At 35.4% G+C, this 13,477-nt stretch overlaps 1 protein-coding gene across 1 annotated transcript in view; it reads left to right on the top strand.

Moving 5' to 3' along the window:
* The window catches only part of jam3b (junctional adhesion molecule 3b), a 30,940-nt gene extending 20,698 nt beyond the window's left edge, over window positions 1-10,242 (top strand). Inside the window, exons 2-9 of the mRNA XM_058758151.1 lie at window positions 3,952-4,020; window positions 4,127-4,240; window positions 5,561-5,713; window positions 6,113-6,315; window positions 7,258-7,357; window positions 7,439-7,568; window positions 7,805-7,859; window positions 7,990-10,242. Coding sequence (XP_058614134.1) covers window positions 3,952-4,020; window positions 4,127-4,240; window positions 5,561-5,713; window positions 6,113-6,315; window positions 7,258-7,357; window positions 7,439-7,568; window positions 7,805-7,859; window positions 7,990-8,025 — 860 coding nt within the window. The 3' untranslated portion in view covers window positions 8,026-10,242. The remainder of the gene's footprint in view (window positions 1-3,951; window positions 4,021-4,126; window positions 4,241-5,560; window positions 5,714-6,112; window positions 6,316-7,257; window positions 7,358-7,438; window positions 7,569-7,804; window positions 7,860-7,989) is intronic.
* Window positions 10,243-13,477: the final 3,235 nt, after the last annotated feature.

Below are 13,477 nucleotides of genomic sequence, written 5' to 3'. Positions count from 1 at the left end.
TGTCAGTGGAGGAGGATTTGCGACCTCTTGCACATCATGAATTGTTCAGGGCTGCAAACATGCAGATCATTTTAAAGCTGCGGGGGCAGAGCCCGAGTTCGGCTCTCCATGTGATATCGCTCCTCCAGCTTTAGAATCTATTCCAGTTGGATACGATCAACATCCAATCAAATCCCAGTGAAGTAGACCCGGGATGTGTAATGAATGGCTCTGTGGGCATCTCTTTCTCAGCCAGTGAACAGCCTCCCCTCCTCCCCCCAGCAAAATGAACCAATGTTGGCGTTTAAAAATAACAAGGAATATTATCCACTTCATGCATTGCTGAGTGAACCGCATGTGTTGAATGCTCTCTGACAGGCTGCATCGGAGCAGAATGTGTTTCGGCGGTTCTGCACGCCGGTCGCAGATCACGATGCAGGGTGTGGTGGGGTTTAAACGCTGCGCTGTGGAGGCTGTCCAAACAGCCCCATGATTCTGGCCGTACAACTCATTTCTCTGTGGTGTAATGTTTCTCCATAGACCGTCATGCTGAGTTAGGTGTCGATGCCAGGATTAGAAAATGGCCTCCTCGAGCAGGGCGACCCCTTTGTTGACCTTTTTCACCATCGTGCAGTTTTTCAGTTTAATTCCAAGGTGGTCCATTTGTGCGGTTTTGAAGAAGTATTCCAGGCATGGTATTGATTACTTCAAAAAAATTCATTTAGACTTGTCCTTCCTTTTCTTAAAAAAAAAAAAAAGTGTGGATAATTTAAGAGCAGAAATGTGAAGCTTATATATATTTTTTTTAAAGCACTAGCACTATTGTTCAAAAGTTTGATGATATTGTTCAGTAAGTAATATTTCTATTTATCAAGGATGCATTAAATTTATCAAAAGTGACTGTAAAGACATTTATAATGTTACAAAAGATTTCAAAATCAGTATATTAGAAAGATTTGTAAAGGATCATGTGACACTGAAGACTGGAGTAAAGGCTGCAGAAAATTCAGCTTTGCCATCACAGAAATAAATTATATTTAAAATGTATTAAAATAGAAAAATGTTATTTTAAATTGTAATAATATTTCACAACAATACTGTTTTTATTTATTGATTGATTGATTGATTGATTGATTGATCACATAAATTCAGCAGTGGTGAGCATAAGATACTTATTTCAAAATGTGTGTGTGTGTGTGTGTGTGTTTATTTATTTTTAATAAATATAACTTCAGACATAAAATGTTTGTAAGCATTTTTTCACAATCAAATCATGTTAAAATGCAGTCTTGTGGCTATACTATTGAAACAATAAGTATTTTAGTGTTTACAGCCCAGTTCACTTCCTGTGTACCTCACTGTTAGGCAGACCCTTTTTTTAAAAAATAAAGATGGATAAGTGGAAATTAAATTTTGTGATTATCAACATTGTGCCACAAACACTATCCACTGCGTTTAAAAGCGTGCAGATGCATTATGTAGATATGGAAATTAGGCTAAGTCATGGAAGCTCTCTCTGTCTATTGTATTATTCAGTTCAGTAATGCCTAGGATTTTACCGGGGCATTACACTAAGATTACTGAAGAGAACCAACAGTTATGCCTCTAAAGGAAGAAGTGGAAGATTAAAGCTTGGCTAGGATTGTCACATCTCATCCAGCTGTGCTCTCCAAACAGGAAGAGAGAGGTCAGGATATGTAGGTCATAGAGCACCTGCCTTGTTTAAGGGCTCAATTATTCTTCAAATGGCATCAGACCACAGAGACTTTACCCGACAGGACAGAACTTATATCACCGGGTGAGGTGTACGGAGGCGAACGTTACTGACACAAGCTATGGTTTTGGTAGTTCTGAGCACCAGCCTCCTGTTTGATGATATGATAGGACAGGATGTGGCAGGCAGAAAAAGGAGACGGGAGACATCGTCACCACTTCCTGCCCGTCTAGAGTGGCCAGAGGCCTTTGTGTCCTCCATATGGCTGGATGTGATTGTAAAAGAGGATGTAAGCATCTGTGGATGTGTTTGTGTGTGAGGTATGTTTTGTTGTGTTTTTTTTGGGCACATCCTGCATCCTTCGCCGTTACATCATTGCACTGATCTGCATCTCTTCTTATAAGTACTGAATTAAGAACTAATATTTAGTCATGCCTAATTGATCTATCTGACTAAAGGAAATTGTGAAGACAATTTTTAATACTTTCAAGTATGACATTCATCTCATACTGTTTTATACACAATAAACAGCATTGTTTTTGCTCTTCAGTCTATGCAGGGCCATATAGTCTGTCACTACAATGATCACAAATACGGCTAAAAGAATTTGACAATTATTCAAAAAATAGTCAGGAAAACTTTTTGTGCATGCTGAATTCATCAGAGTAAACTGGTGCCGTTATTATCTAAAACTAAAACAATTAATCTATGGTAATTGATTTGAAATGTTGCCTTGGCAAATAACTGAAACAAGTTTGAAGTTGAATACTGAAATGATTCAAACTAAAACTAAAATAAAAATAAATGTGAGTTAAATAGAAATAATAATAAAAACTAATCAAAAAATCAAAAGTGCATAAAAAAATAGCTGAAATTAAAATGAAAATATAATAATTCAAAATATGAATCAATACCTTAATAGTATATAAATAATACTAAAATAACACTGAGTCCTACTAGGGTGTGTGTGCACAATGTCAGTAGTAATATCCTGATTTGCAATCAAATGACTCTTATGAATTGATTCTTTTAATGATTTGGTCAAAAAGACTCATGAAGCATCCTCAAACTTACTCAGTAAATCATCCCGAGCCATTACTATGTTCAGCTGAGTCATTTTTCATTTTTCTGTCTGGTTTGATGTAAACTTATTGTTTGAGAGAATTACATTTGTCTGTTTACTCTCTGGTTGTTCCTATGTCAATGTGTACATAAAATTGTGTAAATTAATAATGGTATTCAGGAACAAAAAGAAAAAGCTTGGATATTTCTGACAGTGATCTTCATCATACTGTCTTTCTCACTTTTTTTTTTTTTTACCACAACACACTGATGCGGTTTCTCAGTCAGATTTGCTGCTACTTCTGTTGTATTGCTAGCCTTGTTCTGTGTTAGATGGATGAATTCTCAAGAGCCTTGGCCCAAAATACAATCATCAAAGATTCATAAAAATTATCCCTAGCAATCAGATGGCCATTAAAATTTCATTTGCCCTGAATATATGCTCTTTCATAAAAAAACAATGTTTTTGATATTTATATGGAAGATTATGACACAAAATTACCTTATTCCAGTAGCTGATTTTGAATGGCGTTCAATTGCTTATCCATGGTAGTGCTAAAATTGATTTTAACCAAACAGCTTTTCATAGGGAGTTAACTTTTAACCTTTTAAAATGGTAAAGAAAGTGATAAGGTTTATAGGTCATGTTCTATGCATATATAACACTGTTTTTCTTCCTCTGTGAACCTTCATTACTAGATTCATTTAAATTCTTTTAAACATTTTCTTGATGTTGGACAAAAACGATGAGACACAATTTTCTAAAATTAGTATGAACTTCAAACTTGACCTTTTTGATTTAGCTTGTTTATTAGCGACTACATGAACTTAGCGAGCCCCCTGGCCTTCACTTTAAAGCAGTCAGCTGTTTTTCATAACAGAACAGAGACTGCTTGTCAGTCTACACAATTATTTGCGGTGGGACGCTTTTACATCAGTGATGTTTGTTGTGAGAGTGAAACTAAAAATGGCTGGTAACATATCTGTTCACAGCTCACAGTGATGCAAAGAATGTGTGCTGTCAGGGTAGAGGGTTTGGCCGTTGGGCTCATCTGTTAATTGAGTTTCAGAAATCTTTAGAGAAATACATTGGTACCAATATCATGTGCGGTTTAGACCGTAACAACACCCCCACCCAAATGTCAAGTTGTTAATTCAACATAAAACTGATGTTTGTTTGTGTCTTCTCATTGCAGGCTACATTAGCACCTTGGCAGTCATCCTCAAGACGATAAATGCTAAACCGTGGGTCAATGAGTTTGAATGTAAGGCTGAGTAATTTGCTCTCCAGCAGTCGTTAGCTGCTGATTCTAACATTAAACAGGCCATTGGAACTGCTCACGAGCTCTTTCGTTTTCTCTCCCCATGCAGCTATCGAGCTGTCCTGCCTGATAGAGTCAATCTCCACTATTAATCCCAGAATAGAATGGAAGAAGATTAAGAAGGGAGAGCCAAGTTATGTATATTTTGAAAAAGAAATAGCAGGTAAGCTATACAACTCTCTACTGAACACTGTGCCATACAACACACTGAGTAATGCTTTATAATAAGGTTCAAGTTGCTAACATTCAGTTTATGCAATATTTAACATGTAATAACAGTAAATTTCAACAGCATTTTAATACTGTTGGTTAGTGTTAATTAAAAAAAAAAAAAACGCTATACAAAGATTTGGGGTCATTAAGATTTTTTAATATGTGTTTTTTTAAATCCCTAATGCACTTATTTGATCAAAAGTACAGTAAAAACAGTAATGTTGTCAAATGTTATTACAATTTAAATTAACCATTTTCTATTTTAATATATTTATTCTTCTGATGGCAAAAGATGAATTTGATGAATTGCTCCAGTCTTCAGTGTCACATGATCATTCAGAAGTAATTTTAATATGCTGATTTGTTGCTCAAGAAATATTTCTTAATATGATCAAAGTTGGAAACAGTTGTGCTGCTTAATATTTTTGTGGAAACAGTGAGATTTTTTTTTTTCAGAATTATTTGATGAATAGAAAGAAGGAGCATTTATTTGAAATAGATTTTTTTTGGAAGTTAAAAAATGTTTTTACTGTCACTTTTGATCAATTCAATACCTCCATACTAAATAAAAGTATTAATTTCTCTACAAAAAAAAATAAAATAAAAATTTTATTGACCTGAATTTTTTTTTAAATTCAGTGAAATATAAATTAAAAGTACTATACATAAATTTGAATGAGAAAAAAAAAACAATAATATATTTATAAATTAACCCCAGATTAATTAAAAATATGGTACAACTAAGCATAATACATTTTAGTTTGTTAACATTTATACTAACAGTTTAACAGTTAATGCAGTATTTAACTTGAATGAACAATGACGAACAATTACAGTGTTTATTATTTTATAAGTTAATGTTAATTTGCATGTGTACTGATACACTTTCAAAACAAAAATTATGAACAGTGAATAATGTAGTATGTATTATATTATATATTATTAATATTATTTATTATTTATTATAAATTAACATGAACTAAAATGAACAATACAACATTAATTCAATTTAAGTTCAAGTTAACTATTGCTTTAACTGTTTAGCTTTTACTGTTGTCAAATTGAAACTTATTATAAAGTATTCATGTGTTTAGTTTACTCAGATATTGTTAATAAATTGAAACCTATTGTGTTTAATAAGGATTTGGACTTTTGGAGTATAATTTAAGTCCCACATTTTACGAACACTGCTTTGTATCAGTGTTAGCAGCTTTTCATCCAACTGTTTCAGCCAGCTTTGAATCTTCTCACTTGTATTAATTTTCTCCAGGTGACTTGGAAAAAAGAGCGAAAATTCGAGAACCTGCGACTTTAGTCATTCTCAACGCAACAAGAGCCGACTCTGCTGATTACCGCTGTGAAGTTACTGCCCCAAACGACCAGAAATCCTTTGATGAGATTTTGATATCACTCACTGTAAGAGGTGAGGGTTCCACTCAAATAATTCTACATCCATGAAGTGTTCACCCTGTCTTGTGCTGTAATGGGTCTTTAGTATACATACTTTTGAGAGGAATTTTGAATTTGTTGTAGATGTAGCATTGTTAGTACCCAACTGCTACGATGTAACACGAGACGGAGCGGCGGGCCAACGCACCCACCCTTGGCACACATTTGAGGATGCTTGCAGCTCTAACTCTACAGGGCGTGTTCAGGGCTATATGAGGAAACCTCTGAAACTGCATCTGAGTTTAATCAGGGGTCTAAAAGGGGAAAGAGCAGCATGTTCAGTTGGCCAGGATGCTTGCAGTTGGAGTCACTAAGGTGCACGTGTGTGAGGATGCTTTCTCTTCTCTGAGATGATCTCTTTTGTGCCATGCAGTCAAGCCCGTCGTGCCCAGATGCTCCGTACCCAAGTCCGTCCCGGTAGGCAAACCCGCAGAGCTGCATTGCTCGGAGGACGAGGGCTACCCAAAGTCCCAGTACCAGTGGTTCCGCAACAAGGAGGAAATCCCGGAGGATCCCAAGAGCAGCCCAAAGTTCTTCAACTCCACCTACACCCTGAGCGGAGAGATGGGCACTCTGGTGAGTTCGGAAAAAGAGGCGATGGGGTAGGCGTAGGGATATTTTTGGGGAGCCAGTTGATGTGCGATAGGCTCAGCCATGAAGGGAATCTGCTGCCCTCATTTGCACATTCCACAGTGCCATTCTCCGCCATTTGTACTCTGTGCCCTCGTCAACCTTCACACCACTTTTTAAAGTCTGACCTACGCTGCAGTACAGCCTCTTCCCCTGAGGAGACAACCTCTGAAGAGTTTACTGTGTGTCTTTTAAGATCTGCAAGAGCCTCGTTCAACACTCCTGTCTTACTTTTATAACATACGCACACACAAAGACGCTTTTGGTTTCAGTTTTTTGATGAAAAGATCCTTTAAATTTTGTTTTAATATTTCATCACGTCATATTTCATTCGTTTTGATATCTAATTTTAGGTGACTGAAAACATTCTTGCAAGAGTTCAAAAATAAACCAAATGTTTAAACATTTAGTATATTAATTTTCATAAAGTGGCCACGCTTTTTTTAAGGTCCAATTCTCACTATTAGCAAACCATTAACTATGACATTTGCCTCAATGAACTTCTAATTTGCTGATTTTTAATAGTTAGTAAGGTAGTTGTTAAGTTTAGGTATTGGGGATGTAGTATATGGTCATATTTATAAACAGCCAATATGTTATTAATAGGTATGCTACTAAGCAACTAGTTAATAGTGAAAATTGGTCCCTATATTAAAATGTTACCGAAAAAGTTTAGTCCACAGAAACATTGTTAGTTCATTGTTATTTAGCAAGGATGCATTAAATTGATTAAAAAATGAGAAACGTAATTATTATTTCAATTACAATTACAAATACAATTATTATTTGAAAAACTATTATAACATTCTCATTTTTTAATCAATTTAATGCATCCCTGATTACCGAGCCCAAACATTATGCAAAATGATTTGTCAACTTAATCTTCAGAAATTCAGTGCGGTCAGGAAGGAGGACGCTGGAGAATACTACTGCAGAGCCAGGAATGAGGCTGGGTTCTCCGAATGTGGACCGCAGATGATGGAAGTTTGTACGTATTTTGATCGCCTTTTCACATGTGATGAAGACACCCTGCAAAGCCATGGTCTCACGCTTGGCCTTTTATTTGTAGATGACATCAACATTGCTGGAATCATCCTTGGCGTAGTGGTTGTGGTGACGGTCCTTCTGTGTATAACAGTGGGCATCTTCTGTGCCTATAAACGAGGCTACTTCACCAGCCAGAAGCAGACGGGAAACAAGTAAGCACACGACTTTGACAGCGACTTCGGTCTGAGTCACACTCTGTCCCAGAGCAGTTTTGACTCACCGTTTTATGGCTTTTTTCCATTTCATCACCCAAGGAGCTCCTGAATGTTTTTAGCTCAGTCCTAACATCACATGTAGTCTGTTCAGATATTTGAAATACATAGTAGTGACTGTCAGCTTAAAATGTTCTGCAGATGTAAAACTGACAGTTTATATTTTTTCTCCTCAGTTACAAAGCTCCAGCGAAAGGAGATGGAGTGGACTATGTCAGAACAGAGGATGAGGTATGGGAAAATAAAGAGATGTTATTTTTTTATTAAGGCTTCCAAGAGCTTAAGAAATCTCCTGGAAAGTCTAGCAGTTTTAAGACAGGGAATCAGTTTAACCTCCTTTACTCAATCTTCTCTCTTCCAGGGGGATTTCCGACACAAATCCTCGTTTGTCATCTGAGAGGAGGAAGACGGGAGATGGAAGAGATGTGGAATTACGTTGAAAGTTATTGGCGCTATTATACCTCGCAGACATAAATCTCCAAATGAGGACATCGACGTCGGAGCTGCCATTGCATGTGCCTCGCTTTACGGCACGTCTGCGACAACACAATTTGTATTTGCCAAAGGTGACAAATAATCATATCTGATCACTGTTTAAAGACACTAGATGTTACTTGTTTCTTTAATTCAACTTTTTCAGCCCCTTTTTACTAAAATTAGAACCCGATATACAGCAAGAAAACGTTTTCCTCGAATCTTCTGTCATTTTTAAAACATTTATTTTGTACTAGGTAAATTTGTCAGACTATTTTTGATGGAGTATATTTTAAAATGCCTACAGAAAAAAAAAAAACAGTTTTACTTTTTTAAATATTTGTAAAATACTTACCTGGAAGCCAGTACATTTTTTTTTTTTTTTTATTATTTGGTTGTGAAAGAAACCATTTCCACCAACTTCCCATCTTGTTTCAGTCATTCAACAAACAAATAATGTACCAGACCACTCAATGTGTGGATGTTTTATTTTACATTCAGATTTCAAATCCTTTCAATTGTACATCCAGCGACACTGGCTTCAATCAAAGGTCTTATGTATTTACTATACTGCTGGGATTTCATGTTAATAGTGAAAGGACGTTCCATGTTCATGTTTGTAGATAGTCTTAGACAGTGAGTATCTTCAGAAAAACACCAGCAAAAAAGCTGGAGAATATTTTGAAAGACCAGTGCTGCGTATCCTTGATTTTAAGTGTCCTTCTATGCTAGCTGTTTATCTTGTATATAGTGAATATACTGTCTAGGTTGTTTATTATTTTTTTTTATTGTTATTTTTTCTTCTTCTCATTCTCTCTCTCTACATCTTTTCTTTTTCTTATTTGAGTGAGAAACACTCTCCATGTTACTTTTTAATATTACAGGGTTTGTTTGTTGGCTAACTGTACTGGTTGTATATAGATCCACTACACTGTGCATAAGACGTTTCTGGTTTAACCAAACGTTGAATGAGGCAAATATGACACTCTTTCCATGGAAAAATGAATTGGTCATGGTAGAGAGGGGATCTGCCTTATTAAATACATAAAAAAACAACAACATGGAACCATGTAAACTTACATTTTCTTCAATAGCAATGATTATGGATAAATTTGGACTATTCACACATACTTTTGAAGACTTTAAAGAGTACAATCCACTGAAACTAAATGCTATTGATTATATTTTATGTGTAAAACCATTTTTTATTCTCCCATGTTCTCAGAAAACTTCTGAAGCTAACTTCTGAAGAGAATCATAAATCATTCCTCTTAAGTGCCTTCCTCTGTAGACAGTGACAATAATGCAGTTTTCAATCGTTAAATGCTGTAGCAGTTAATTGGAATATGCAGAACAATTTTTCTAATTCACATCCAATTCATCTCTCTTAAACCAGGACAATATTTAGAAAATAACAGGTGTTTGAGAGGAATGATAATGTTCTGTGCTCACTGTTTTGGTCACACATATCTAATACTATATATTTTTTTGTAAATAGACCTGTTGTTGTGCATTGATTTGGGGATTTTATTTTTTTTTTCTTTTCATTGACGTAGATATTCTATTATGTATTAGTGCCTAAATGTAGAATGAAATAATGTTTCAGGAGGACAGAGCACTAGTGTTAATTCAGCAGATGGAATTGGAAATTCATAGTTTCACTAGACATGAGATATATGATTGATTTATATAGTAAGTTAGAAAGCGAGGTAGCCTACATTATGGGTCACACACAGCCCAATATCCCTGCATATGTCACTAGACTACTGTGAGGGAAACAAAAAATGAAAAATTTTGTGGTTTGAAAGAAAAGAAAAAAAGCAGGGAGAGCTGTACCAAATACTGACTGCCAAAAGAGCATTTTCTCCAATTCCAGTATTATTCTGCTCACAGTTCTCTTTCTTTTTTCTTTTTGTTTGTAACTCTTGAGCAAGATTTTTTGGAAGCTGAGTTCAGATGTTTTTCACTCATTTTAGTTTCTGTGGAGTTTGTGGTTGTTTTGGAGACAGCTGGAATTTAAATGAAACATATTTCATTCACTGAATTCATGTAATGTCCCATTGGTTTGGGACCGGTACAAATCCTGTGTGAATTCTTGAACAGTATGTTTGTGATTAATAAAACTCACTTCTTAAATTCATTATGTTGTCTTCATGAATTCATTGTCTGAATATAAATGACTGTAAGAGGTAATGAATAACAGAGACAGACATTTTGGAGTTCACGCCAATCAACAACGACCGAGTTATTGGGCCGATCATTTAAAGGTGCATAGTCTGCATACAGTGTTTTACACCGAAAAATCGGGACTTTTGAAAATCCTGTACACTCAAAAGAGATGAAGGCTCCAGACATATAAGCAGTCTAATAAAAATAGATTTATTTTACATGGAGGAGGTCACCTCATGGGTAGCTGCTATGTCCAGCAGAATGTCTCTGGACTTTTTTCCTTGGTGAGTAAATTAATATTATAAATAGGTCCAAGTCGACTGCCATAAAACAAACAAAATGCTGAATGCAGCTTTAATGTTATGATAGAGGTTCTTAATGTTAAAGGCAAATTGTTTATTTTATTTAAAAATAAAAATAAGAATTTACCTGACATACTTGTTATTAATATTGAATGTTAGCCTTGGTAATACTTGGTTTCAGATCAAAAGAGAAATTAAATGGTACCGCCAGTCCACAATGTATGGTTGCTAAAGCCCGCTCTTTCCTCTTAACCGTAGTCTTATAAACGTGTCGAGCACAATCCACTTGTTACACCCAACAGCCGCCTCAAACAGGATTTGCAGGGTAACCTGATTAACGAGTTAACCCGAATCAGCAGCCCTGCCGAAGGGTCATCACTGCTGAGGGCTTCACCTCTGATCCACTGACCTTTCTAGATTAAACTAGTGCTTGTTTGGACACTGAACAGCTCTGGATCAATGGACATCAATGAAGTGCTAACCAAAGTTTGGTAAACAGCGCACTCTTCTGGTGCAGAAAGGACCATTTTTCCTAGTTTTGCTGTATGACAGTGTACAGTATATGCTGTATGGCTCCTTCAAATTATTCATAAATCCTTTAATCTATGTGTGTAAATGCAAGTAAATTACGTTGTCCTTGATGGGATCTATCTATCTATCTATCTATCTATCTATCTATCTATCTATCTATTCAATTCAATTCAAAATTGCTTTATTGGCATGACTGTAAAAAATACAATATTGCCAAAGCTTGAAATATATATGGAGAAATATAATAACAATGAAAAGATCAAAATAATAGAATAAAAACATTATAACAATATAAACTTAAATAAACAGTGTAACAAATAAGAACTTGTGTGAACATTTCATACCACAGTGTTTAACGTACAAACACACACATGCTGAGGGTCACTGTGGTAGACAGTAAGGAAACACACTGAGGTCAGACATAATATTCACCTGCTGTCTGTGGCACGTCCACACGTATCTCGCAGCCAGTGCCGCTGTCTGTCCCTCTCCTAGTATTATCTAAATTTGTTCCTCTTCAGTCATGGCTGTAAAGTTCTTTATAATGTTTGTGAATTTGTTGATGTGTATATGTCTCTGATTGATTTAAATTGGTAACAGTGAAGGAGAAAGTGTGTCTCTGTCTCGATCTCTCCTGTCTTACAGTGAGCACACACCCTTTGCTCTCTGGGTAACCAGCTCTTTCTGTGTCTGCCGGTCTCGATGGCTAGTCTGTGCTCACTGAGCCTGTGCTTGGTCAGGATCGGTCTCTGCTTTGTGCCTTTGACACTCTGGAGATATTCTTCTAATTCATATTTTGATTTTATAGTTCGATAGAGTTGTAATTTACTTTGTGTTTTGGTTTCTTGATCCCAATGTTCCAGATATATATTTTTAGATTGTTTTATAATTTGATTTATTTTGATGTTTGGGTGAGAAGCAGTGCTGTCTGAGACTGGTTAGTGTTAGCAGAGTTAGTCAGGTTAGTAAGTCTCAGAACCAGCTGACTTAGGGGACTTTTTTCGGGGTTCAGTTCTTGGGTTTGTAGTGCTTTCAAATGTAGAGATTCTGTGGGACTGTCTGTCTATCTATCTATCTATCTATCTATCTATCTTTCATAGAGATATCTATCTGTCTATAGACAGATAGATATCTCTATGATAGATAGACAGATAGATAGACCGATATATATCTCTATGATAGATAGATAGATAGATAGATAGATAGATAGATAGATAGATAGATAGATAGATAGATAGATAGATAGATAGATAGAAAGATAGACAGAACCAATACACAAATCAGATAAATCACATGCAGCTGGTTACTCACCATTACATAAAGGCATAAATAAATCTATGCCATCTGTACCTCATTTAAGAAACAAAGGAAGAAATAAAAGCATAAATTCTGAATGTAATGAATTCTGGAGTAAATATATAAGAAACATTATGTCCATCCTTGTAGTATCAGGTCAGTTGATGGCAGTATAACTCTGATGATCACTACACCATAAGAGAGGAAGAAAAAACTGTGGTTGCCAGATACCACTAGAAAAATAACCACAATAATTCACAATCAAGAATAATGGAGAGAAAATAAATAAACAAAACATTGTTTTGTGGCATTTCAAAATATTTTCAACTTTTATTCCAATCCTTAAAGTCTCTAAATTACTTGCAATAAATATTAATTAAACTCCTTCGATCTAATACTATAATTGAATTTGTTTTAATTTGCTTTCATAAATTATTATATGAAATGATTATTATAAATTATATGGTATTTATTGTTTGTAGTGTGTGTGTGTGTGTGTGTGTGTGTGTGTGTGTGTGTGTGTGTGTGTGTGTGTTTGTGTGTGTAAACCAGTAAATTTTGACCTTGTGGGGATTTTTTAGGTCTCCATGAGGAAACAAGCTTATAAATCATACAGAATGACATTTTTTGAAAATCTGAAAATGCAGAAAGTTTCCTATGAGGGGTAGGTTTATGTGTAGGGCTGGTGTAGGGCAATAGAAAATACAGTTTGTACAGTATAAAAACCATTATGCCTATGGAATGTCCCCATAAAACATGGAAACACAACGTGTGTACACACACGTACATATTTATATGTTCTCTTCCAGTGTGTATGCTGCTTAGATTTATTGTGGTGTGTTTACAATGATAACTCAGTGACACTTTACAATGAGGTAAAATGCATTAATAACAATTTTAAAATTTAAATTAAAATATTATGCTCATGTTATTTAAAAGAGGTTTAGCAAAGATTTTTTGTTTTGTTTGTTTTTTTAATGAAAATGAATCAAATTAATCGGACATGGCAACACTGGAAGAAACCCTCGTTTAGGCAGGCGCCAGTTTTTCTCGCGTGATTACACGTTCTGACGTCAT

This window comes from Onychostoma macrolepis, chromosome 21, assembly GCF_012432095.1.
Source record: "Onychostoma macrolepis isolate SWU-2019 chromosome 21, ASM1243209v1, whole genome shotgun sequence".
Taxonomy (NCBI): domain Eukaryota; kingdom Metazoa; phylum Chordata; class Actinopteri; order Cypriniformes; family Cyprinidae; genus Onychostoma; species Onychostoma macrolepis.
This window is presented reverse-complemented; position numbering and strand designations above follow the sequence as displayed.